General features: G+C 39.9%; 1 protein-coding gene across 1 annotated transcript in view; it reads left to right on the plus strand.

The window, feature by feature from the left end:
• Positions 1-24,511, plus strand: part of LOC134663292 (uncharacterized) — a 30,240-nt gene that overhangs the window by 1,788 nt on the left and 3,941 nt on the right. The window contains exons 2-9 of the mRNA XM_063520028.1: positions 9,256-9,425; positions 10,512-11,097; positions 11,564-11,765; positions 12,372-12,542; positions 14,070-14,287; positions 14,736-14,947; positions 20,441-20,592; positions 24,354-24,473. Of these exons, the coding sequence (XP_063376098.1) occupies positions 9,256-9,425; positions 10,512-11,097; positions 11,564-11,765; positions 12,372-12,542; positions 14,070-14,287; positions 14,736-14,947; positions 20,441-20,592; positions 24,354-24,473 (1,831 nt within the window). The remainder of the gene's footprint in view (positions 1-9,255; positions 9,426-10,511; positions 11,098-11,563; positions 11,766-12,371; positions 12,543-14,069; positions 14,288-14,735; positions 14,948-20,440; positions 20,593-24,353; positions 24,474-24,511) is intronic.

Raw genomic sequence — 24,511 nt, forward strand, 5'->3', positions numbered from 1 at the left:
GGCAAACCCCAAAATTGGGGCCGAACAGATGTACTTTTAGCTACCTGTAGCAAAGCGACGAAATCGTGGAGTGAGCCATGCCTGGCATTAGAAAGAACTTGCAAGAAGGTAAGCGATCTTAACATGTCTTTTAATTGAAAAACGCTTTTTAAAATTCAAAAACTATTACTTATGAAAGCAGAAGAATATAAATGATTGTATTAGATTCATAATTGTTACATATTTGCCGTAACTTATTTTTAAAATGTGTTTTTCAATTAGAAGACACATCAAGATTGTTTACCTAATTTCTAATGCTAAAAAAAACGAACTATAGTAAATTCATCATTTTTGACAGTTTCAATATGGCGGTTTGTTTACATAGTTAGCAAGTTCCATAGAATGACACTATAGGCTGTGGTATTTATTCGTCATAGTATTCCTTCCAAACGGATAAAACTATAATGTTTAGGCTTTTTTACACGACTGCCCAAACAAAAAGAGTGTATTGTTTTCAGCGTTCATGTTTGTATGTATATATGTATGTGAGTTTCTTTATTCCACCATAACTTCTGAATGCCTTAACCGATTTAGATGTATGATACATCATTAGAATCCTTACGTCATCCCGACTAACATAGGCTATGTGACGTTATTGTAAAACCAATATGGCGGACGTAATACACAAAATTGCGTCACGTTTAGAAAAAAAAATCTTGCAATCCTATCGAGTGGGGTCTCAAAATGAAGAGCCTTGAAAGACGATTTAAAATATATATGCAGCATACGCGTTTAAGTCTCATTTTGGTTAAATAAGGATTTACAAAATGTGCTAAGAAAAATAAATCCTTCTATCTACTTTAGTGAGCTATCAAATGAAAGGGTATTGACTGCTGATCATAAAAATATATACAAATCATCCATATGATTTGTATATATTTTTATAAGGTAAAAGGAACTAAACACAAACATGTTCTAAATCGCCCTATTGAAATCTAAACCTGTGAACTTCGATTTAAGCGATAGGTTTGAATAATTTATGGCTTATTGCATTCTTATATTTCTTGTGAATAAAATTGTACTTGACTACTAATTCAACCCGACTGTAAAAAAACAGATTTTGATTTAACACGTGCGTAGGTAGGTAGGTCGACTGTAACAATAGAAGTGTATTGTCATTCTATGTCTGAACACCAAATTAAAGGCGCACCAGAGGTAAACTTCGCGTAGGACCGAAAGCCCGAAGTGTCCCTAAAGAGGCGTACCTACCTTTAGTATAATATTGTACGCTTACCAAAGCCGAGTGCCTTCGGCGCCCTCATACTCAAAACGTTGGGCGTAGCCCGACGTACGTTGCGCGCTGTACGCTTACCAATACCGGGCGCCTCCGGCACCCTCATACTAAGAGTGTCGGGCGTAGGTAGTCCGACGTACGTGGCGCGCTGTATGTGTTCCAAAACCGGGCGCCGTCGGCGCCCACATACTTAAAGCGTCGGGCGTAGCCCGACCTACGTGGCGCGCCGGACGCGTTCCAAAACCGGGCGCCTTCGGCACCCTCATACTAAGAGTGTCGGGCGTAGCCCGACGTACGTGGCGCGCTGTACGCGTTTCAAAACCGGGCGCTTTCGGCGCCCTCATACTAAGAGTGTCGGGCGAAGGTAGCCCGATGTACGTGGCGCACTGTATGCGTTCCATTACCGGGTGCTTTCGGTGCCGTCATATTTAAAGCGTCGGGCGTAGCCCGACGTACGTGGCGCGCTGTATGTGTTCCAAAACCGGGCGCCTTCGGCGCCCTTATACTTAAAGCGTCGGGCGTAGCCCGACGTACGTGGCGCGCCGGACGCGTTCCAAAACCGGGCGCCTTCGGCGCCCTCATACTAAGAGTGTCGGGCGGAGCCCGACGTACGTGGCGCGCTGTACGCGTTTCAAAACCTGGCGCCTTCGGCGCCCTCATCCTAAAAGAGTCTGACGTAGCCCGACGTACAAGACACGCTGTACGCGTTCCAAAGCCGGGTGCCTTTGGCGCCCTCATACTTAAATCTTCGGGCGTAGCCCGACCTACGTGGCGCGCCGTACGCGTTGCAAAACCGGGCGTCGAACATACTAAGAGTGTCGGGCGTAGATAGCCTGACGTACGTGGCACGCTGCACGCGGTCCAAAGCCAGGTGCCTTCGACTTTCTCATACTAAAAGAGTCGAACGTAGCCCAACGTACGTGGCGCGCTGCACGCGGTCCAAAATTATGAGTCTTTATTGTGGACCTTCAAACCCTCATGGCCATTATAATTAAAAATGTCTACTTCTTTCTAAGAAGATATATTTAAAATTGTCGAATATCCCAAATTGTGAACACATCCACATATTCTCCACAGAAAAGAAGCCCGGACGTATTCCGGAACGGTGAGCTTAATTAAAAGGTCCCAGTTCCAGAAGCTAATATCCACATAAAAAAAACTTCGTGGACAAACTAAATGGCCGGGGGAAATCTATATACCTACCTTAAATCATAGTTTTATACTTAGTTTTTTTCACTAAAATGTTTAAAATAAAATAATTAATTAAAAAATTAAAAACACGACTGCTGCATTTTAAAGCGAACTGAAAAGCTAAAAATAATGTTCATATGTTAGTTACATAACTTTATGAATCTAAATTGGAATGTAAATATACACTCACGGTCATTCACAGTAAATACTAAGGTTTATGCTCATTTATGACCGTGAATGTAGGTACGTGTACATTTAATTTCTATTGCAGTCGGGGGACCTTTTGAATGAGATGCACTTAGGCACACCAAGGTCCCCCGATTGTAATTGAAATTAAATGTACACGTACCTACAGTCACGGTCATAAATGAGCATAACCCTTAGTATTTACTGTGAATGACCGTGAGTGTATATTTACATTCCAATTTAGATTCATAAAGTTATGTAACTAACATATGAACATTATTTTTAGCTTTTCAGTTCGCTTTAAAATGCAGCAGTCGTGTTTTTAATTTTTTAATTTGTTGTCTAGCTTAAAATTTCTACTATGATATTGTCATAACTATGGGGCTAACTTCGAAAATGCGAAAAATAAACAGTTCTATTTTTTAGCCTAGCTACGCAATGGTCGGTAAAGTCAATCAAAACGAAACTTAAATACCTACCTAATAATGTACGTGTGTGTGACTTTTCGTAGCATGTGTCATCTTAATACATTTTTTCTTTTCGTTCGACGTTTGTCGATGTACGATTGTCATCTTGACTAGGCCCCCTGATGTTTTTCGGTCGCGATTTCGCGGTTGACCCCGTGGTAAAAGTTACTTAGTACCTATAACCAAAATCACCCTGTATACAATATACTAGTAGTAGGTAGTTTATTAATAGAAAAGAGGATGGCGTAAACAGAGGAACAGTCAAGCTCACTTTTGTACCCAACTTTTGTAATTTAAGTAACTAATTAAACTCAAAGTTCACTAGATGGTTGCAGTACCGTAAAATCAGTACAAATTATGGTCCAGTTTTTAACGTTGATTCTTAACGAGCCTTTATTATTTGTACCCGTTACATTTAATTTTGCTGCTTAGATAGCTCTTTTTATATTATAAAAATACACAATTTGAAAACATACCTATACATATTTTACTGGACCTTGAATTCGGAGCATAAATAGTTGTAAGTTGTTGTAAGTGAACTAAAGTTACCTGATTTTACGGTAGTTATTTTTAGGTAAGTTTCAACAATTAAATAATAAGAACTACAATTTGCGATTAGCAAACGCCTAATAATCCAGTAACTTTGTCGAATTTTGTAACCTGGCTCTTTTGCGTCAAATCCGGTAGTTCTGATTTTTTGCAGACTTGTTTATTATGTTGGCCCAATGAATAATCCAAGTTTGTGACCTCGAGCGCCGAACGCAACTTTGTCAAAAATCGAATAAACCGCAATTTTTTTTAGATTTGGGCGATTATAACCCTAAAGTACTAGTTTTTGATAGTAACTTCCTAGGGCGTTTTTAAAGTAGACTAAAATTGCTACAATAAGACACTAGAATTGTCTCTGTACATCTAATATTTTCCGAGATAAAGCTTTTCAAAATTTTATAATTTTACATCAGTTCTTAGCTATAATATGAAAGTTAGGTAGGTAATTTATATGGAATTCATCACCGCCACGTTCTACCAAATATTTATTTTCCATAAAAAAATGTATGAGTGACTATTTTGAAAAAAAAATGTTTTTTATGGAAATAGGCCAAGAAATAAGAAGTTATAGAGGGAAATGCTAGGCACACAATTTTTGACTCCGTAACTTTGTTTGGACTAGTTAGGAGGTGAACATATTAAAAGTCCCCGGCCGTAGCCCCGGTGCTGGGGGGGAGAGGGGGGAAAGAAGGTCTCATTTTTGAGTTTTTCACTAATATCTTGGAAACTTTGCGTCTTAGCGACATGACTACTGAGACAAACCAAAAGCTGATAAAATTTGTTACAAGTTTTATTACGTCAAGTTTTTCGATATCTTGAATAGTTTTTGAGATATCCGCTCTTGAAAGTTTATTTAATTCAAATTCAAATTCAAAATTATTTATTTCATGTGATTTACGTACACACATAGCAATACACAACAATAAACAATAAACTTACAAGAATTACACATAAACACAACATATACACATTAAAATTGACACAAGATATACAGTGCTAGCCAAACTCTTAATTTTTGCTACCACTGTATCACACTTGTAGGGGAATGTAGTCCCTCACAGTGGAGCATTATGGGACAGTCTGGCTTTTCCGCTATCATTCTCAAGATGGTGTTGGGACTGTCCCGCACCCGGCGCACCAGGGATGCGGCGCGCACACGCAAGGTCGCCTGAAAACAATCGACGCCCGCCTCAGCAAACATCCCTGATGCGCTACAGAAGCGAGGCAGTCCCATCATCACCCGGAACGCGTTATTATATTGGACTCGAAGGGCCCTATAAGCCCGTTGCGAATACTGAACCCAAAGGCTGCAGGTATACAGGGAAGTACAGAACGCTCTAAAGAGAGTGATCTTTACCCCCCTGGAGCAACCCGCAAACCTTCGTGCTATCATATTTGCCCGCACCGACAAGGCCCTTCGTTCCCTTTCAATATCTATATCGTCCTTGAGGTCGGCCGCAACAACATGACCTAGATATTTAAATTGGGTTACTCGGTCCATTGGACTGCCATTAAGATATATTGCGGGAAACTCTGAAGACCTGTTGCGGCCGCTCTCAAAGACTACATATTGGCTCTTCTTCTCATTATATTTGAGACCGTGACTCACCGCATAGTCCTCACATATCTTGAGCAGCCTACGCATGCCACAGACCGAGGCGCTCAGCAGCACCATGTCGTCCGCGTAACTGATGTTGTTTACACAGACTCCGTCTATATGGCATCCGACATGGATGCTGCTGAGCTCCTCGATGAGTTCGTTCACATACAGGTTGAAGAGCGTTGGTGAGCTCAAACCCCCCTGCCTCACCCCGCATTCCAACCTGTATTCGTCCGACAGCGCATTTGACCATCTAACGCAGTTGACCTGGTTTCCATACCAGTACCTAAACATACGTACTGTTTCCGGTGGTATACTGGTTTTCCTTAATTTTTCCCATAGTATGTCATAGGAAACCAGGTCAAATGCCCTAGAAAGGTCCAGGAAACATGCAATCACTGGGGTCTTGCTCTTGGTGTAATACTTGACAGTATGCTTCAGACACAGTATTGCAGATTCTGTAGACAAACGCGGTCGAAAGCCAAATTGGTTGTCATGCAGTTTTATATGCTTACTTAGCTGTGAATTAAGCACACTGTCAAATACTTTGGCTATAATCGTTGCCAGTGATATCGGTCTGTAATTGTTTTTGTCTGCCAAGTCCCCAGTTTTGTTTTTAACTACAGGAACCACGATAGTACGCATCATATCATCAGGCAGATATGAATGCCTCATACACATTGTAAAAAACATTGCCAATATCCTAGATATGTGAGGACCAGCATTTTGGAGATGCTCGATACTGAGACCGTCATGACCCGGGGATTTGCCTCTGGACATTGATTTAATTACTTTGTCAATATCCTTGACCGTAAACCCCGGGCCTGGTTTTTCATTGGAGGTCTCAGTCACAAGCCCCCCCATCATCGATGGACCTAAGGGAGATTTCAAAAAGAAATGGTCTTTAAACAGGTTCGCGACACTTTTAGGCTCGCTTACGCCATCAACACTGACCGGGTGACCAGCCACATGCTTCATTTTACTTGTGGATCTCCAGAAACCACGGAAATCTTTTTTAGAGTGATGAGAGGTGATTATGTCCAGTTTAATTTGGTTTTGATGATTTTGACACCATTTTAACCGCGATTTAAAGATCTTACGACTCTCCACCATCTCTTTAAAAAGACATCCGCTTTTAGGTCTCCCACCTAATGTCCATTCATGAAACCGTTGCCTGGCAACCCTATGAGCGCCACTGACAAACTTATTCCAGCCCACTACCTGTTTTTTAGTCCTACTTCCTCTTTCAATCCTCCCTATAGTCGCCGAATTTCTTAAAGCATTAATTATGTCACTATAGAGATCGTCCAGAACTTTTCTGTGCCCATAAATTTGACAATAGTTGTCCGCACAGGTCCTTAGTTCAGTCGGGAAATCAATACATGTTAACATCTGATTACATTGTTTAGAATACATTTCAACCTGCTCTGGTGTTCTTTCTCCCCAAATGACATTATTATTCTTGTTTAGATGAGCCCCACCAGTAGTAACTCTGGGAACTATAATATTCAGGTCACATTCCATAAACATAGGGAAATGGTCAGACCAAGTAACACAGTTATCTACAAACACATTTCGCACGGAAGACAAGGCAGCTTCAGTAACCACGCAATGGTCCAGCCAGCGCTCACACAAATGCGCGTCACTAAAAAAAGTATAGGTATTCGATGTAATCCCTAGCTTAATGACGTCTATATTCGTCTCTATTTAGGGCTTTAAATTTTATCTTGATATCTACATTAGTGAAGCTGCTAGGCCGTGTTTGGTATCATTTTCGTATAAATCGGGGGTGTTGAATTCATTTTTGGTATCACATTGACACCATTCCTTAGAAAAAACATATAAACTTTAAACAAATACCTTTTTTTTTTAATTCCTCTTCACGCTTAAACCGCTCAACCGATTTAATTGTAATTTGGTATACACATATTTCGAGTCCCAAGACAGGACATAAGATACTTTATATCTCAATAATCATCCCTTAAAGTTGTGAAATGGAGTATGGGGGGAATTCAACTTCGTCGACGAAACTGAATTCCTGAGGTAAATACTGCTTAAGGTAAAGTTTGAAGTCATGTTAGGTATCATTTTCATCTAAATCACAGATGTATACCATCCTAAATTTCACCTAAACCGGTTCAGCGATTATTGACTCCTCATACAAACTTCCACCCCACTTTTCACATCCTCAAAAGATGCTTTTGGTTATAAAAACCATCCTATGTCCTGTGTCGAGACTGAAACTATTTCTATACCAAATTTCAACGAAATTGGTTCAGCGGTTTAAGCGTGAAGAGGGATTTTTAAAAATATATTTTTTTTACTTTTGGTTTTACTTCGGAATAGTGCCAATGTGATACCATAAATGAATTCAGCACCCCCGATTTATACGAAAATGATACCAAACATGGCCTAACAGCATCACTGATGTAGATATCAAGATAAAATTAAAATCCCTAAATAAACTTTCAAGAGCGGGTATCTCAAAAACTATTCAAGATATCGAAAAACTTGACTAGATAAAACTTGTAACTAATTTTATGAGCTTTCGGTTTGTCTTAGTAGTCATGTCGCTAAGATGCAAAGTTTCCAAGATATCAATGAAAAACCGAAAAATTCGACCTTCTTACCCCCCTCTACCCCGCAGCACCGGGGCTACAGCCGGGGACTTTTGATATGTTTACCTCCTAACTAGTCTAAACAAAGTTACGGAGTCAAAAATTGTGTTCCTAGCATTTCCCTCTACAACGTTTTTTGAGCATTCATTTACTGACCTAAAAATAAATATTTTGTAGAACGTGGCGGTGATGAATTCCATATAAATTACCTACCTAACCCTTATATTATAGCTAAGAACTGATGTAAAATTATAAAATTTTGAAAGGTTTTATCTCGGATAATATTAGATGTACAGAGACAATTCTAGTGTCTTATTGGAGCAAATTTAGTCTACTTTAAAAACGCCCTAGGAAGTTACTATCAAAAACTAGTACTTTAGGGTTATATATAATCGCCCAAATCTAAAAAAAATTGCGGTTTATTCGATTTTTGACAACATTGCGTTCGGCGCTCGAGGTCACAAACTTGGATTATTCATTGGGCCAACATCATAAACAAGCCTGCAAAAAATCAGAACTACCGGATTTGACGCAAACGCAAAATGTATAATTTTACTGTATTATAAGGTAAATTTATAGGTTCGGGCGACATTTGCGAGAGCGATAATCTCGCACAAACATTGTCCACCGTAATTAGCGGCGGAACAAACACTAGGGTATGCCCGCTGGCGCCTGTAAATAGTGTAAATACGTTTCAACTGTACAGGTAAGGCCGACTGGGTTGAGAACACACATAGCATCGATAATTCTGTATAAACTCTCAGTTGTTTAACCAATTAACCACGGCACCGTCGTCGGCTGTGCTTGATGTTGACGCAGCATTATTAACGTTTTTCTTCTTTCTATACTAACTAATATTATTTTAAAAAGGGGGAGATCATCTAAATGACCGTGATTTTTTACATGTTTGTTACCTCAGATCGTCTAGCTTGAGAGTTGCGTTCTCACGCGCGAGTTCATACCTATTTGAAGAAGCGCAAGATGTATAGAGTCAGGCGAGAACGTTACTCATGCTAGCAGGTCAGAATTCCGTCATCTCTCAACCGATTTGTGTTTTTTTATTTAATCTACTAAAGTTTCGTTTCGCTTGCGAGACAGGTAAAAATATCTATAATTTGCCCAACTCATCGGTGCAGTCTTAGAAATAAGCACAGTCGAATGCCACATACACTGCTTTATACCCGTGCCCGTTTAAATATCCAAAGTATTTTTTAAGTTTAGTTAATATTAGGCCTGCGTGAGCGGAAGAAGGGGGAGGCCTTTGCCCAGCAGTGGGACACAAGTTAGGCTATTAAAAAAAAAGTTAATATTAGTGTTAATTTTTGTATCAAGTTGATATGTAATATATGGTATGTCTGTGTGATTTTGCAGATTGCCAGTGGGCTACAGTGCGTCTAGTGAAATGTTTGAGCGTGAACGGAATCGCAGCGGCGGCAGATGTGGTCGACCGCGTACACGTACAAATCGGTGTCGGGATCGTCATCCTGGCACCTCGGATGCAGCGAAATGCCAGCGTGGTACTGGCTAAACTTATAACACAGGTATAGTCCGTAGATTCGTAACTGAGCCCGGCGGCTAATCCTATTGTCTATTGTTATTTAAGTAAAACCGCACGTGCTATATACTTACCTGCAAAAAAAGGTCATACTCATTCTATTTGGCACCTGAGCGCGGGCTAGTCCAACGCTCAAAAAACCAGTGTAGGTGCGCTCTCCGATAACGCGCCTTTGTTACGCATCTCGATGACACATTTTAGACTGGTTCTGTAGTGTTCGACTCGCCGGTACTCAGTAACCGAATTACGCAGGTTTTTATGCAGGTGGTTGTGGCACGTGGCACGAGCGGTTTTACTTAACAATAGACAATAGGATTAGCCCGGGCTCAGTTACGAAATCGAGAAATACGAGTTACGAAATCTCTATACAAACGTAATTGGTTTTTACTTCCTGGCAGTCGTGCTGTGACATTATATGCTACGGACGCTTATACCACAGAAGGACCATTCACATTCTTACTCATTTTGTAGTCATTGAAAAAATACCATACCAAATTTCAAAGTAGTAGTAGTTTGTTTTAGCTAAGAACAGCGTTTCTAAGAAATACATTATTTTTCCATAAAAAAGCTCATATTTATACAGGCTACAGACGTCTAAGGAGACAGTACTTTTTTTTTAAAGTAGGTAGTACCAATAAAATATAACTTGTAGAAACTATAGGTAGGTATACAAAAGATACATATAAAATTAAAATTATTAAGGTACTTAATATATAGTTGTTATGAGTAAACAACACATTTTATTCGAGATTCCAAATTCAGAATATATCCGAAACGCTAAAGCGAGGCGTATGTAATTCCAGGAAAAAATTTGGAATATATTATATTCCTTTATTCGACCTGGGAGAAAATAAACAGATAGGTATTCATATATTTGAATTCTTTGTCTACGTATGTGTTATTTCATGCCTTAGATATTATAGACCAGCAGTTGAACAAAATTTGGGTTTGATAAAAAAATTTTTTATATATTGTTGGAGGCATGTTAAATATTTATATATAAGTAATTCGTATCTTTTATGATAGCTTTAGTGAATAAATCCTTTATTTGGTTTGTCGTTGTTTATTACAGCTCCACTCAATTGACATGAACACGGCGTCCTTCGACTGGCTTGTAGTTAGCAGATCCATCGAGGACATCCACCACATCAACGGTGTAATGAATGCAACTTCTATACGATTCGACCAAAATATCGTAGCTTCCTTTCCAAATGACAACTATAGGCCTAGATTGCGCTCGTTACAAATTTGTAATGGCAACTTCCTATACAAATCAGCAACTAAACCTACTAATCGGAGACGTAACTTTTTACCGAGAAAGCAATATTACTACAACAATTGCAGACATCGCTATGATCAAAACTGCAACAAAACGGAGTATGAGAGAAATTATTATCGAACATCGGAAAGATTTCGAAATTTGACTCGAAACCAAACTTACAAGAAACAGGGAAACATTTACCCGCTGTTCCAATCAGGAGTTTTAAATTACAATTTCTCTCGGACATTAGATATGGTGAACATAAGTAAATTCTTTGTTACTAGAGAATTTAACAAGTGGATTAGAGCGAACAATGTTAATCGTGGGATTGAAGGAATACACTTGATCCAGTACTTCAAAGTTCGGACCAATTCAACTCTGTACGCTTTCTTTTTAGGTGGGTAAGACGTTTTATCGAATACCTTAATGTTGTGAATCAGTTGAGGACAAAATCTTATAAAAAGGTTTCCTTCTCAAAGAATATTAATACTCCGTTATCTCTTTGAATCCCAATGTTAGTTAGATACTTTGTTGTATCTGCAACCTGTGTAATGGACCTCCAAAGAAATATTCACTTTGATACAGAAATAGAGAAACAAGTATGTCATGCTCTGTGCAGGATTCTGTAGGGACATTGAGCATGGCCCGACATGTACTTCGGGTCTTCTAGAAATGCGTGTCTCTGAAAAGTTCGATTTTTTAATTAGTTACCTATTCATGTTGTTGTTGTTATAGTTTTTATTCAACATGTCTCCCTTTTTAGTCGTGTGTGACTGTAGAAGAGCAGTGTATGAACCCACAAGTTTTCGTTCCAAGTTATTGGATTAAAAACTTACACACAAACTTAAATTTATGTTGTTCAGGCGACTGGGACCGTGACCGCTCGATGTCCCGCATGGAGTCCCCATACCCCGTGGAGGCGCGTAACTTTCAAGGCGAGGAGTTAGTCGTTGGTCGGTGTAACTCGAGCGGCGACGGCGCGCCGGTTGGCGATGACGACGGACCGTCGGCGCCAGCATTGCTTGATGATGTTCTGCATTTCCTTACGTTCAGGATAAACGCCTCGTAAGATTTTATCATTATATGAGTCTCCCCGAAGAATTACGTGACCTGTCCTAATTCAAATGTTCTCAGCAAATTTAACTGGATAATCGTTGTCGCGGGCCACCTTGTGCGCCCTAACGGGGGAACTTATTCATGTAACAACGTATTAAATTCAGCGCCATGTGTTAGTTTACACAATAGTGGTAGCACATATTATTTGAAAAAACATTGCCCCTCCTTCCTAAGTAGCGCCATAAGATTCAGGGGCAAACTTAATTCAATCGAGTGTTGTGGCTACCCGCCCTGTCAGTGGTTGAATTTTTATAGCCTATAACCTGGCCTGGGATTTTTCGAAAGATTAGTAAAGTTTTCATCAAAATCCGTTCAGCCGTTTTCACGTGATGCGCGTTCAAATAAACCGACAAACAGATAAACAGACAAAAATTCTAAAAACTGTTGGGACGTGTTCTGTTATCGATTCGAAGTATCCCCAGCCAACTTTTTTTCGAATATCTTCCATGTACAGACTTTCGACCCTCTTCAGCTTTATTATATGTACCTATAGATAGATAAATAGATTTATCCTTCTGTCAGTAGGTATAGGTATACGCAAGTAATTATCCGCAGGTGTTCGACGAGATATTACAGCAAGCTAGGGTTCCGAAGCTACGAGGGCGCGTGGACGGGGCTCCTCGGCGCGCTGACCGAGCGCTCGGTAGACATCGCTCTAGAACCGATCACGGTCCACGCGCCACGCTACCAAGATATGGACTTCATTTTCCCTATTGCCGAAACCATGTGAGTTTTATAACCATAAGATACTAAGGTAGGAATATGGAAATACATGTGCGCATAGCACTTGCTCGCTCGAGAATACGGTCGATTTTACAATCTAAAGGATGACTCACGTTAGACCGGGCCGTGTCCGGGCCGGAGCTTCCGGGGCATCGTTTTCTATGGACAGCATCACGTGATCTACTGTCATATCATGGAAAAGTAAGAGCCGGAAGCTCCGACCCGGACATGGCCTGGTCTAACGTGAGTCATCCTTTACACTTTGCTTTTTAATCTTAGTACTCAAAATGTTAGAACAATTAACCTACCTCCAATTGTCTTTAATGTATTGAACTATACTTATCGACGTTTAATTCTACCACTAAATTATCGAAGAAACTAACGCAAAAGCCTTATGAAGAAATACCGCAAGCTATTTATAGTGAAGGATTAATAGGGCACGTACGATACCTGATTAAGATACTTACTTCATAAGGAATATAAGTACGTTGTTGATAAAGTTAGGAACAATTTCTGTCTATCGATAAGCGGGCTTTATCTCAAGAATTGTTTCAAGTTATAAATAGAAAAATAGTCTGGAAATAAAAAAAGGCTACTTACTACTTCTCGTATTGTAGGTACAGGATATTAAGTCTGCCCTGCTTATTGTATCAATGGTATGTGCAGTACTTGAGCATCGTTTGAATAAAGAACTTATTCAAAGAGAGCCAGATAAACAATTGCATGATTTTTCAACTGCGATTACTCTGCATATGTTGTTAGCACGGCAGAAGTTATAAACAGTTATATCAGCACTGTTAAACTCATTAGCAGGTTTATTTTTAACTGTTGTTTTGTTTAGATATTACTCATTTTAACTTATTTATTACCATACCATAGATAGGGTAAACGTACTAGTGTTCGACATGCTAAAGCCCAATAGATGACATCTTGCTGTCGCCTCTATTGACAATGACTTAAGTTTCAAGATGACATGTACTGAGACCGCGTCGAGCGCCAGTACCTTATATACTACAATATACACAAATACTTATACTTATACTTATAAGCGTAAAAAAATGAAAGTCCGTACCTATTAATGTCATTCCTTATTCTACACTTTAACCATAGCCTCATTTACTGAGCATAAAAATCTTTGCAGTTCACATTACAATTTAACATTACTCAGTCTAGTCCGTCTGTTTTATTATTTTGTAGGTTAATCCATTTTTATAGGTATTTGTAATGCTGAGTACCCGTAAATGGCTTTTTGTGGAACAGGAAATGCAATTTTCTTTGTCTGCGGAAAACAATTTCATGTTCATTAGTGAGCCGTAGGTATTCGACGGAAGCCAGTGGTCTCAGAGTAACTTGATAAGCAGTCAGACGGAGGGTCGGATCGGGAACAATGACAAGGATCTTTTCGGACAGCCAAATTATAAAGAAAAATTAACTTTTGACTCTACTCTTCGGGCCATCCTGACGAGTGAGCTTCGGGTGCAAGTACAAGCATTAAATTCGGTAACTATGCATGAACTTATCTATCGACAGGTGCAACATTTATATCCGGCATCAGGAAACATCAACGGTGCGGGACATCTTCTTGGCTCCGTTCAGTGCGCGCCTCTTAGCCTGTGTGCTGGCGGTAGCGGTGGCGGCTTCGATTGTCGTCGTACTTATTAGCAGAGCGACCCCCAACCCAAACGACTCTCGGCCTATGGAGTATACTGAGGCCTTCGTGTGGACCACGGGGATTCTTTGCCAACAAGGTGCTGTATAATTTAGGTACCATAAAATAAAATAAATTTTAGGGGACATCTTACACAGATCAACTTTGTCCCAAACTAAGAGAAAGCTTATCACATTTTCTCTTACTTAACTCATAGCAGGGTTTTTTATCATATTTTTTTTTCAAGTATTTCGTAAAGTCATGCGAGCTGCGGAGGATATTTTTTCAACATATTGGCTCACGTATATGTATTACTGGTTAATAGATGATTTGCTTCTGTTTCTCAACAGTATCATTAATGTACCTATGTGCTTATGCAAGTACATTAATGATAGTAGGTACGTATCTATTTAGTAGGTAACTACAGGTGACATTTAAATTATAAATTCACGACCTCAAAGTCCTCAAACTTCAATAACTATATTGTATTTTTTCTACAAGACTCAGAAATTGTTAACAATTTGGCTGTTTCCCTATGCCATTTCCAGGCGGTTCATGGACCCCGCCCGCGCCGGCGGCTAGCGTGCTCCTCATCGTGTGCCTCCTCTTCGCCGTGGTGACGTACAACGCGTACGCCGCGTTCATCACGTCCGTGCTGTCCGTGCGCGTCGCCAGCGTCGACACCGTCGCCGCCGTCTTACACTCGCCTAACTTCAAAATCGGATATATAAAGAATGGTGTGGATCAGGCGTATCTCATGGTAGGTACTTCGAACTATACCGGTCGCGTGGAGTCTCCTCTTCGCCGTGGTGACGTACAACGCGTACGCCGCGTTCATCACGTCCGTGCTGTCCGTGCGCGTCGCCAGCGTCGACACCGTCGCCGCCGTCTTACACTCGCCTAACTTCAACATCGGATATATAAAGAATGGTGTGGATCAGCCCAGCAAACATTTTTGGTCGATATTCCGAAAAAGGCACCTATTTTAGGTCGCATTATTTAGGGGACCAAAATGAGGCACGTCGAATCGACGTCGTGGGCACGTCGAGTCGACATAAATGGGGAAAAAACGCACGTGCCGGCGACGTATTTATTGACGGTAAATTAGTGATTACAACCATTAGGTCAACACTAGGTCATATTTCCGACGTGGATTCGACGTCGCCACGACGTGCCGCGTAGTTAAAATGTACTAATTTGGTAATCTTTACCACCTTTAGACTTGATGGCGACATATTTTTATCCATATAATTACTCTGCGAGGCAATATTTAGATGAGACGCGATGAAGAGAAAAAGAGACACAAACATTACGCTTATATATTCTTTTCACTCAGATACAAAATGTCTAACAAGAAAACACCTTTAAGTTGTGCAATGATAATGGCGGCCACTAAGTCATGTAAAATAATTTAGGGCGATTACGCTGATGAAGAACGATGAAATCTAGTGCACAGAAAATTTTTTCGTACAGTATATTAGGTTTACATACAAAACTATCGATGGGCTTTTGAAATATTTAAGTTTTCAACATTTTATAAAATCAAAATGCATATATTTGCTTGTAATTGAGTGTTGTAATTGAATATTTGTGTGTGTGAGTGTATTGACTTGATCAAAAATATTGTTTTATTTTGAATATTAGCACAATGAAGTACCGTGCGATGGCACCATTCAAGATATAATAACTTAAATTATGCAATTTCATATTTAGCATCTCGTTATAATGAAAGAACATGGCGGCACAACCTTATGGTATTGATTGTACTTTACAAGTGATTTTAACTATTTGGTCGCAATTTGGTATCTATTTTAAGTAACATTTACCTAAATCCTAATCCTTAGGATTAGATCCTAATAACCATAAAATCTGACATCATTACTTAATACTATAAAATTGTTACGTACCTATTTGTTTTGATTTGACCAAGTAATTTATTTTTGTGTAATATTTAGACATTTGATTTTCTATTATTTTTTGACATTAGTGGATATATTGATTTGTTCGTTTGTTTTTGTACTTGTAAATAGCTTATTGTAAATATTATATTGCATGCCTTCTTTGGTAGAACATAAGACGCTTTTAAAAATGTTATCACCTTATATGTACATAATTCAACTATGTTCTCGCAATAAAAAATATTGATTGATTGATTGATTGATTAAAATTAGTAGCTAAATCAACATAAATTCGACGACCTAAAGGTCTCCGTATAAGAAATAATTACGTCGCAAATACACCTAAAATGTCTTATTAGTACATTTGACCTATTGGTCAGACTTTGCAGTTAATTTTACCTAATATTTCGACTTATTTTCAACCATTAAGTCCCTGACTTCATGGTCCCCGTATAAGAAATAATTACGTCGCATATACACCTAAAATGCCTTATTAGTACATTTGACCTATTGGTCAGGGTTCGAAGTTAATTTTACCTAATATTTAGACAGATTTTCAACCATTAAGTCCCTGACTTCATGGTCTCCGTATAAGAAATAATTACGTCGCATATACACCTAAAAGGCCTTATTAGTATATTTGACCTATTGGTCAGGGTACGAAGTTAATTTTACCTAGTAATTCGACTTATTTTCAACCATTAAGTCCGTGACTTCATAGTCCCCGTATAAGTAATAATTAAGTAATAATACACCTAAAATACCTTATTAGTAGATTTGACCTATTGGTCAGGGTTTAAGGTTAATTTTACCTAATATTTCGCCTTATTTTCAACCCCTAAGTCCCTGACTTCATGGTGTATTTATGAAGTGAAATTTACGTTTTATTATCCCTATATTTTGACTTGGAAGTAAAAGTGTACAATACGTAAAATAATTGGTGACTTAGGACGTAATTTTCACTTAAATTGGTAAAACCTTCTTCGAGCCTAGGAAAAAATACTTAAAATGTTTGCTGGGAGGCGTATCTCATGGTAGGTACTTCGAACTATGCCGGTCGCGTGGAGTCTCCTCTTCGCCGTGGTGACGTACAACGCATACGCCGCGTTCATCACGTCCGTGCTGTCCGTGCGCGTCGCCAGCGTCGACACCGTCGCCGCCGTCTTACGCTACGTCTTACGTAGGCGAACAACGCGCGAACGCGGCGCGGCGAAAGCGGCCGCCGCCGCGCCGCGCCGCGCCGCGCCGCCTGACATTCGCGTGCAAATCGCGCCGCACCGCGTTCGCAACGAGATCGCTTACGTAGGACACTTCTATGGGCATCAAAGGATTGATTTCGCCGCGCCGCGCCGCGCCGCGTTCGCGCGTTGTTCGCCTACGTAAGACGTAGCGTTACACTCGCCTAACTTCAAAATCGGATATATAAAGAATGGTGTGGACCAGGCGTATCTCATGGTGGGTACTTCGAACTATACCGCTCGCGTCGAATGGTGATCCCTGTGACAGGTCATTTTTATATGGAGTAAGTAGCTGTTACGTAAAATGTTTGTAAATATTTTTTTTGAAGTTTAGCACATTCACCTATTTTATATTTTTATTATTATACCTAACCAAAGGAGACTCTAGAGAAATTGTCAGAGGGACCATCATTCGACGACACTTCGACGGTAATAAATTATTAATCTTATGCATTCTCTTAAGCCTCGTATTTCAAGCGAAAGTCTTTTCATTTCGGTCCTTTCAGGTTGTGTTAAAAGTTAATCTTCATGGCAAACAAAAGGCAGATTATATTATTAATAAATAATATTTTTGTTTTCTGAGAAAATCCGCCGAGCTTACGAAAGCTGGTACTGTCAACAGTATCGTAATCTCTTGACGCCCAAAAGCCTATAAGAGCTTGACAAGTTACACGGCGAGTTTTAAGAAACATAATAGTTATTTGTACAACAAGAGATCAAAGTTTGATATTTCTTCGAGTGGTTATTTTGAGTCCCGTGCAAGCGAAAGATTCTATAATAGATTCACGAGCGTAGCGAGTGAATCTAATTTAGAATCTTGAGCGTAGTAAGGGATTCAAAAGCGCACGAGATGTAAATAACTTTGATCTCGTGTAGTACACAAAATTTTTCACCCTAAGTAGTGAGAACATACCGGACAGAGATAATAGAACCCAATTATATCGAACTTGTATTAGACCCCGCATGTTGAAATGACATTTGACTATAAAGGTCACTTGAATGGTCACTCATTTTGTCTCAATCAGTGAGCAAAATGCGATTTTGCTCACTGAGAGAGACAAAATGACTCAGTGAGCAAAATCGCATTTTGCTCACTGTTTTTAAGAAGCAAAGTACTCTTGTTCGATCTGCTGAGGTGAAAAATGCTTTTTCTACTCGTCGACTATAATTCTTGAATTAAGATTTCTTATACCAAACTTCAATTGGGTATTTTTAATGTATGGGCTTCCAACTCAACTATAATATTCATATCGATACAGTTTAGTCGACTATAATGAAATTGACCAATCACAGCTCGCCGCGATCAAGAGGACGAAACAAAACCATAGCTCAAATTAATTATTTATTTTAGGTTGTATAGTAGAAACAATTGGTTCATAAGTCAGAAACTCGCATGTGACACCCTTAATATAGCAACATCCATAGACTACGAAAACCACTTAGTGTTGCTTGTTAGTCTCCATAGGCTACGGTGGCCAAAATCTTACTGTCTAAAAATTTAATTTAGCGCGGAGCAAGTACCAGGGCCTCATGAGTTACGAGAAGGTGTCGTTGACCATGGCGCCGGGCGCGGCGGCCGGGGCACGTAGTATGATTAAGGTATCGCGGCTGCTCGCGTACCATCTGCATACTTTTGGTTTGGTTTGTTTGTATGATTCTACTAGTTTAAAGTATTATTTTTGTTGACTCATAGAAAAAATATTGTATACAATAGTGATATAATCAAGCTTTTCAATCTCGTACCTGAATTAGGCAACTCAGCAAGCTTCGTTGCCTAAACACGGTACTCGACTGAAAAGCTCTCTATTAAGTATATCACGATTGTATAAAATACTATTATATTGAAGCAGCATTTATTTTGTTTTGGTCGATGTCATAAGCATAACCCTTTCACAGTTCGAAACAAGTGCGAGTCGGACTCGCCCATGAAGGGTTCCGTAGCAGCAAGTAACATAATAAAATTGCGGTTTTCGATTTATGATTATGACGTATTAAAAAAACTACTTACTTACTAGATCTCGTTCAAACCAATTTTCGGTGGAAAGTGTGCATGGTAATGTACATCATATATTTTTTTTAGTTTTATCATTCTGTTATTTTAGAAGTTAGGGGGGGGGGGGGCACACATTTTACCACTTTGGAAGTGTCTCTCGCGCAAACTATTCAGTTTAGAAAAAAATGATATTAGAAACCTCAATATCATTTTTGAAGACCCACACGTACCTATGGGTTAATTTTTTTAAGTTTCAGTTCTAAGTATGGGGAACCCCCAAAATTTATTGTTTTTTTTCTATTTTTGTGTGAAAATCTTAATGTGGTACACAGAATACATCTACTTACCAAGTTTCAACAGTATAGTTTCGGAAAAAAGTGGCTGTGACATACGGACGGACAGACAGACAGACAGACATGACGAGTCCATAAGGGTTCCGTTTTTTGCCATTTGGCTACGGAACCCTAAAAAAAGAAACTAATTTGACTAATAGTCAAATACCCTATAGACACAGTAAATTTAGGCCAATCAAATTAGATTTTTTCGAAGAATTAATTCCCAGCAGCAAGGTGAAAATTTATTCAGTATTTTGTATACTTTTACAATGGTATGCTTGATCTTTTGGGTTTGTAGTGTTGACGTTAGAGGGTTGTGCTAATCCAATCACTTGTTTCTGCCTTATTCTAAAAATGTTCAGCGATAGAATGAAAATGCAGCATAAAATATGTAAGAGAATGACAGGCCTATTCAGATTTCGAGATAATCACAAGATCTAGAGACGATTTAGAGATCAACTAGATCTACATTAGATATCGACTAGATGTGACTTGGATATCTAAACTTCATAACTTGTCGAAATCGTTCAAGAGGACCTCCAGAATCGCGGAAACGTCAAATTTGACATATATATTCATCTTACAAATATCTTTAAATTATCCATATCGTAACTTGTTGAAGTCTAGTAGAAATCTAATTCATTTTCCGAATCGAGCCGTGAGTCATAAAATATATCAACATACCTTTTACAGTATTTATACATATTAAATTATGAATTTTGTAGCAATGTAGGCTAGGCTAAGTGAAAGGGATATGGATAAGCGAATAATGACGTTTTATTGTTCCAGTCGACAAAAGACTCCCAATTGAATGCCTTTTACATCCGGGGGTATTCGGACGCAGAGAATCTGGTGTCTTCGGCCGAGGAGGGGCTCGCGCGCGCCGCGCGGCTCGACTACGCGTTCTTCGCCGGGCAGCGCGCCGCGCGGTCCACACTCAAGTTTGTATTGACCAGACATAGAAGTTATTGTGGCAAAATAAATTGATTGAAGAAATGAAATATCGACATGTCTGTTATCGATGTTAGCTTAACGTTATACTTAGATACGTAGTACATTTTTATATGAAGATAGCTACCGCGAAATACACAACACGTTCGATATCTTCCTCTCTTTTGATATGTTGGTAGTTTTCTATTCTTTTGGCATTGGCATTTTTAAGTACATACTAAATATTTTAATAAAGAAATTATGTACCACTTTGTGATTGATTTGCATTATTGAAATTTCTCGGTAACTTACCTACAGCAAGTAGAAGTTACATATTTTAAATATTAATCTACCTATGACTTATCGATGTTTCGTTTTCTCAAACACTCGTTTTTGCCACAAAAACTTCTGTCTGGTATTAACACACAAACTCCTTTCATGATAGTAATCTTTCCACTTGGCACGTTCGGCAAATGCCGGAGGTATACGCCATACAGGCGCGGTTCTTAGGGCCACCCCACATTTAGCGTCTTTCGAGCGTCGGCGTCTACAACTCTATGGCCGCTGCTCGACGCAACGTCGACGCAACTGCGCAGCGACGTCATTTTTCATAGCGCTGACCAGACGCCGACGCTCGAAAGACGCTAGACGGTGGGCAAGTAGTAGTTCGGCTCGCGCTCGCCTGGCTCGCGTGGAGGAGCGGTTTTTTGGGCACGAGCCAAAGGACGCTCGCGTTCGGCTTGTCATTCGGTAATAAACCTTATGCCGTGCCGTTAATGTTTAAAATATATTAGCTCGACGAGCTTACGAGCCATGAGACGAGCCACGAACCGAGCTACGAGGCGAGAGTGTAATCATTAGTTCGACGGGCTTACGCGCTCGAGGCGAGCCATGAGACGCGCCGCGAGACGAGCCACGAGCCGCGAATCTAAACCGGCCATAAACCGCTTGTTAAGCCCCCTCCAGACTATGAGCCAGCCGCGAACGCGAGTGTGGAGTCGATTTCGCTGTCTGCGAAAATCGACGCCACACTTGCGTTCGCGGCTTCGCGCCGCGATTCGCGCACGAGTGTGGAGGGAGCTTATGATGCCTATCCTGCTAGGTATAGGCACAGATTAATAAATAGTTACTTAGTATAGGTACCACGCCACGAACGCAAGTGTCGTTACCGGGATGCTGCTTAAAACATCTGACACAGATGAAAAGGCCTATTATTAGTATAGGTACCGTACCTAACAATATCTAATGTTCAAATCGAGAATTCACTGATGCTTTGAAACTATATACGGAAGTGATCGTTAGTGCTCCGGACGCCGGTGTTGTTCGAAGTTAGTGCTAGAAAGCTGCAATTTGATAATTATGGATAATAAATTAATTTTTAGTCTGCGAACGATGCTATGTTTAGAATTAAAAGTGGAAAAATGATGCACTCTCTTGGGTGAGACTTGAACCCAAGACAGTAACTTTTATTTATACTTAATTTACCTATACATATATCCCTATGGCTATATATCAAGTTTATATATTAATCCAGCAAAGTCGTAAAATAATATCTAAAATATTTTTTTAGGGTAGCTTGAGTTACCGCGAAAAGTTTCCCCTTCATAGTAAAAAGACCTGCCACAGTTAATTAGTAAAATGTGATACAAGTGTGCTACGTCGGTCATTACATTACTAATACCTAATGAATAGTTTAAAAATTCATTCAAATTATCTTTAAAATTACAATTACCTATTATATAAAGTAGGACCATTTTACGGTATTCTGTTACATACTTTCATGTATGTCATAACATAACACGAACACCTATTTATATACGAAACTGCCAACATATCGCGGACATAAAATGGAATATAAACATTTTATCTTCATCGATATTAAATCCTGCCCTCATTCGTGGAAGCATCGCTGAAGGCGGGATTGTGATTGTCATCATCATCATCATCATCATCTCAGCCATAAGACGTCCACTGCTGAACATAGGCCTCCCCCTTGGACCTCCATTCGTACCGGTTGGAAGCCACCCGCATCCAGCGTCTTCCGGCGGCTTTAACAAGGTCGTCCGTCCATCTTGTGGGTGGACGTCCTACGCTGCGTTTGCTAGTCCGTGGTCTCCACTCGAGCACTTTCGAGCAGATTGCGATTGTAAATATTTAATTTACAAAGAGGCTAGCTTTATACAATATGAACCTGAATCCGAATTCATAATCTGAATTCCGGTACTTTTCACATACGTATGATTAATCAATTGTACTATAAACGTCTGTCTCACTCTCTCTTACGAATCTCGATATTTCGTTATCGTCTCTCAACGAATATCGACGCTGGCCGTTTGTTATCAGAATATAATGAGCCTCGGAAACAAAACAAAGAAGCTGGAAGTACTTTTACTGGATGAGCTAAAATACAACGTACTTATTTAATTTACCATTGACATACATCTAAAGACGGGCCTTAAATAGGCATTAAGAATGGTGCTAGTTTAGGGGTATGACTCACGAAGTCGCGCCAATCGTGCAGTCTAATGGTAACATTCCATTTCGGACCGCAGCTGCACTACTGGTACTGAACGCGTCGTTGTTATTGTCAATTTCCATAGTAAAATGAACAGTAATGCAGCTGTCGTTGGAAATGGGCTGTCACCTTAAAGCAACTAGGGCTATTGCTCGTAAGCCCCGTCATTAGATACATGTCAATGGTATTTACCGAATATTGACTCCGTGATCACGAACTCTGTTAGTTATATTGACAAACGACAATGTCTTATAAAGGCACAAATATTTACAAAGTGCGGCTCGCTTCAATTTCGTTAACTATGTATTATGTGGCTCTTGGCTGCTAAAAGGTTGCCGACCGCTGGTTTAAGTAATTATATTATATATAACTAAATGTGACGTTCCCATTTAGACACAACCTTCTTCTTCCTCACGTTGTTCCACGGCTCATGGGAGCCTAGGGTGCGCTTGGCAACTAATCCCAAGAATTTGCGTAGGTACTAGTTTTTACGAAAGCGACTGCCATCTGACCTTCCAACCCAGAGGGTAAACTAGGCCTTATTGGGATTACTCCGGTTTCCTCACGATGTTTTCCTTCACCGAAAAGCGACTGGTAAATATCAAATGATACTTCATACATAAATTTAAATTCCAAAAAACTCTTTGGTATGGGCCGGGGTTTGAACCCGCGACCTCCAGATTAAAAGTCGCACGCTCTTACCGCTATTTGGGCCACCAGCGCTCGTTTTTAGACATAACCATTACTGCTGCAGTATCGCAGCGCGATATTACTGCCGACTGCATTGCTGCCGCATATGTCAAAATTCCAGGCAGCAAAATTGCTGCTAAATCTAATAACTTATAGCTGGTGCTAAAACTAATAACTGAGGCCTGAATTAGATGCATTTGATTTAAAGAATAAAATTTATTTCAGTATTAGTAGACAGAAACAGAGAAAAAAGAAATAAAAAGACTTGTACCTACACTTTAACAACATTGAAAAAGGCGAACACTCAGCATAATACCAGGTCCTACTGGAGTAGGTACCTAACGTTGGTCTTCCATGAACACTGGAGGGAGCGTAGTTGCGCGCAGCTACCAGCTACAGTAGAGTTACTAAGATAAAAGATAACTATGATAATATTTACGGCAATAAATAACGAAGCGGCAATGAAGCAGTTGACATCAAAATGATAGTATGACTAGCATGGTCTAGGAATTTGACATAAATTACTTTATTTAAACTTCTCATTGAGGAATTTGTTGTTGTGTACAGGTCGTTGAGCCAGGCGCGAGGGCGCTGCGCTCTGCGTGAGCTGGCGGTGCCGTCCACGCGGGCCCACCTCGCGTTCCCGCTGCCTCTTCGCTCGCCCTACGCGCGCCCGACGCTCGTCAGGTAAGCTAAGCATATCGTTTTGCACTGTACTTACGTGT

Source organism: Cydia fagiglandana, chromosome 1 (genome assembly GCF_963556715.1).
Source record: "Cydia fagiglandana chromosome 1, ilCydFagi1.1, whole genome shotgun sequence".
In the NCBI taxonomy this organism is placed as follows: Eukaryota; Metazoa; Arthropoda; class Insecta; order Lepidoptera; family Tortricidae; genus Cydia; species Cydia fagiglandana.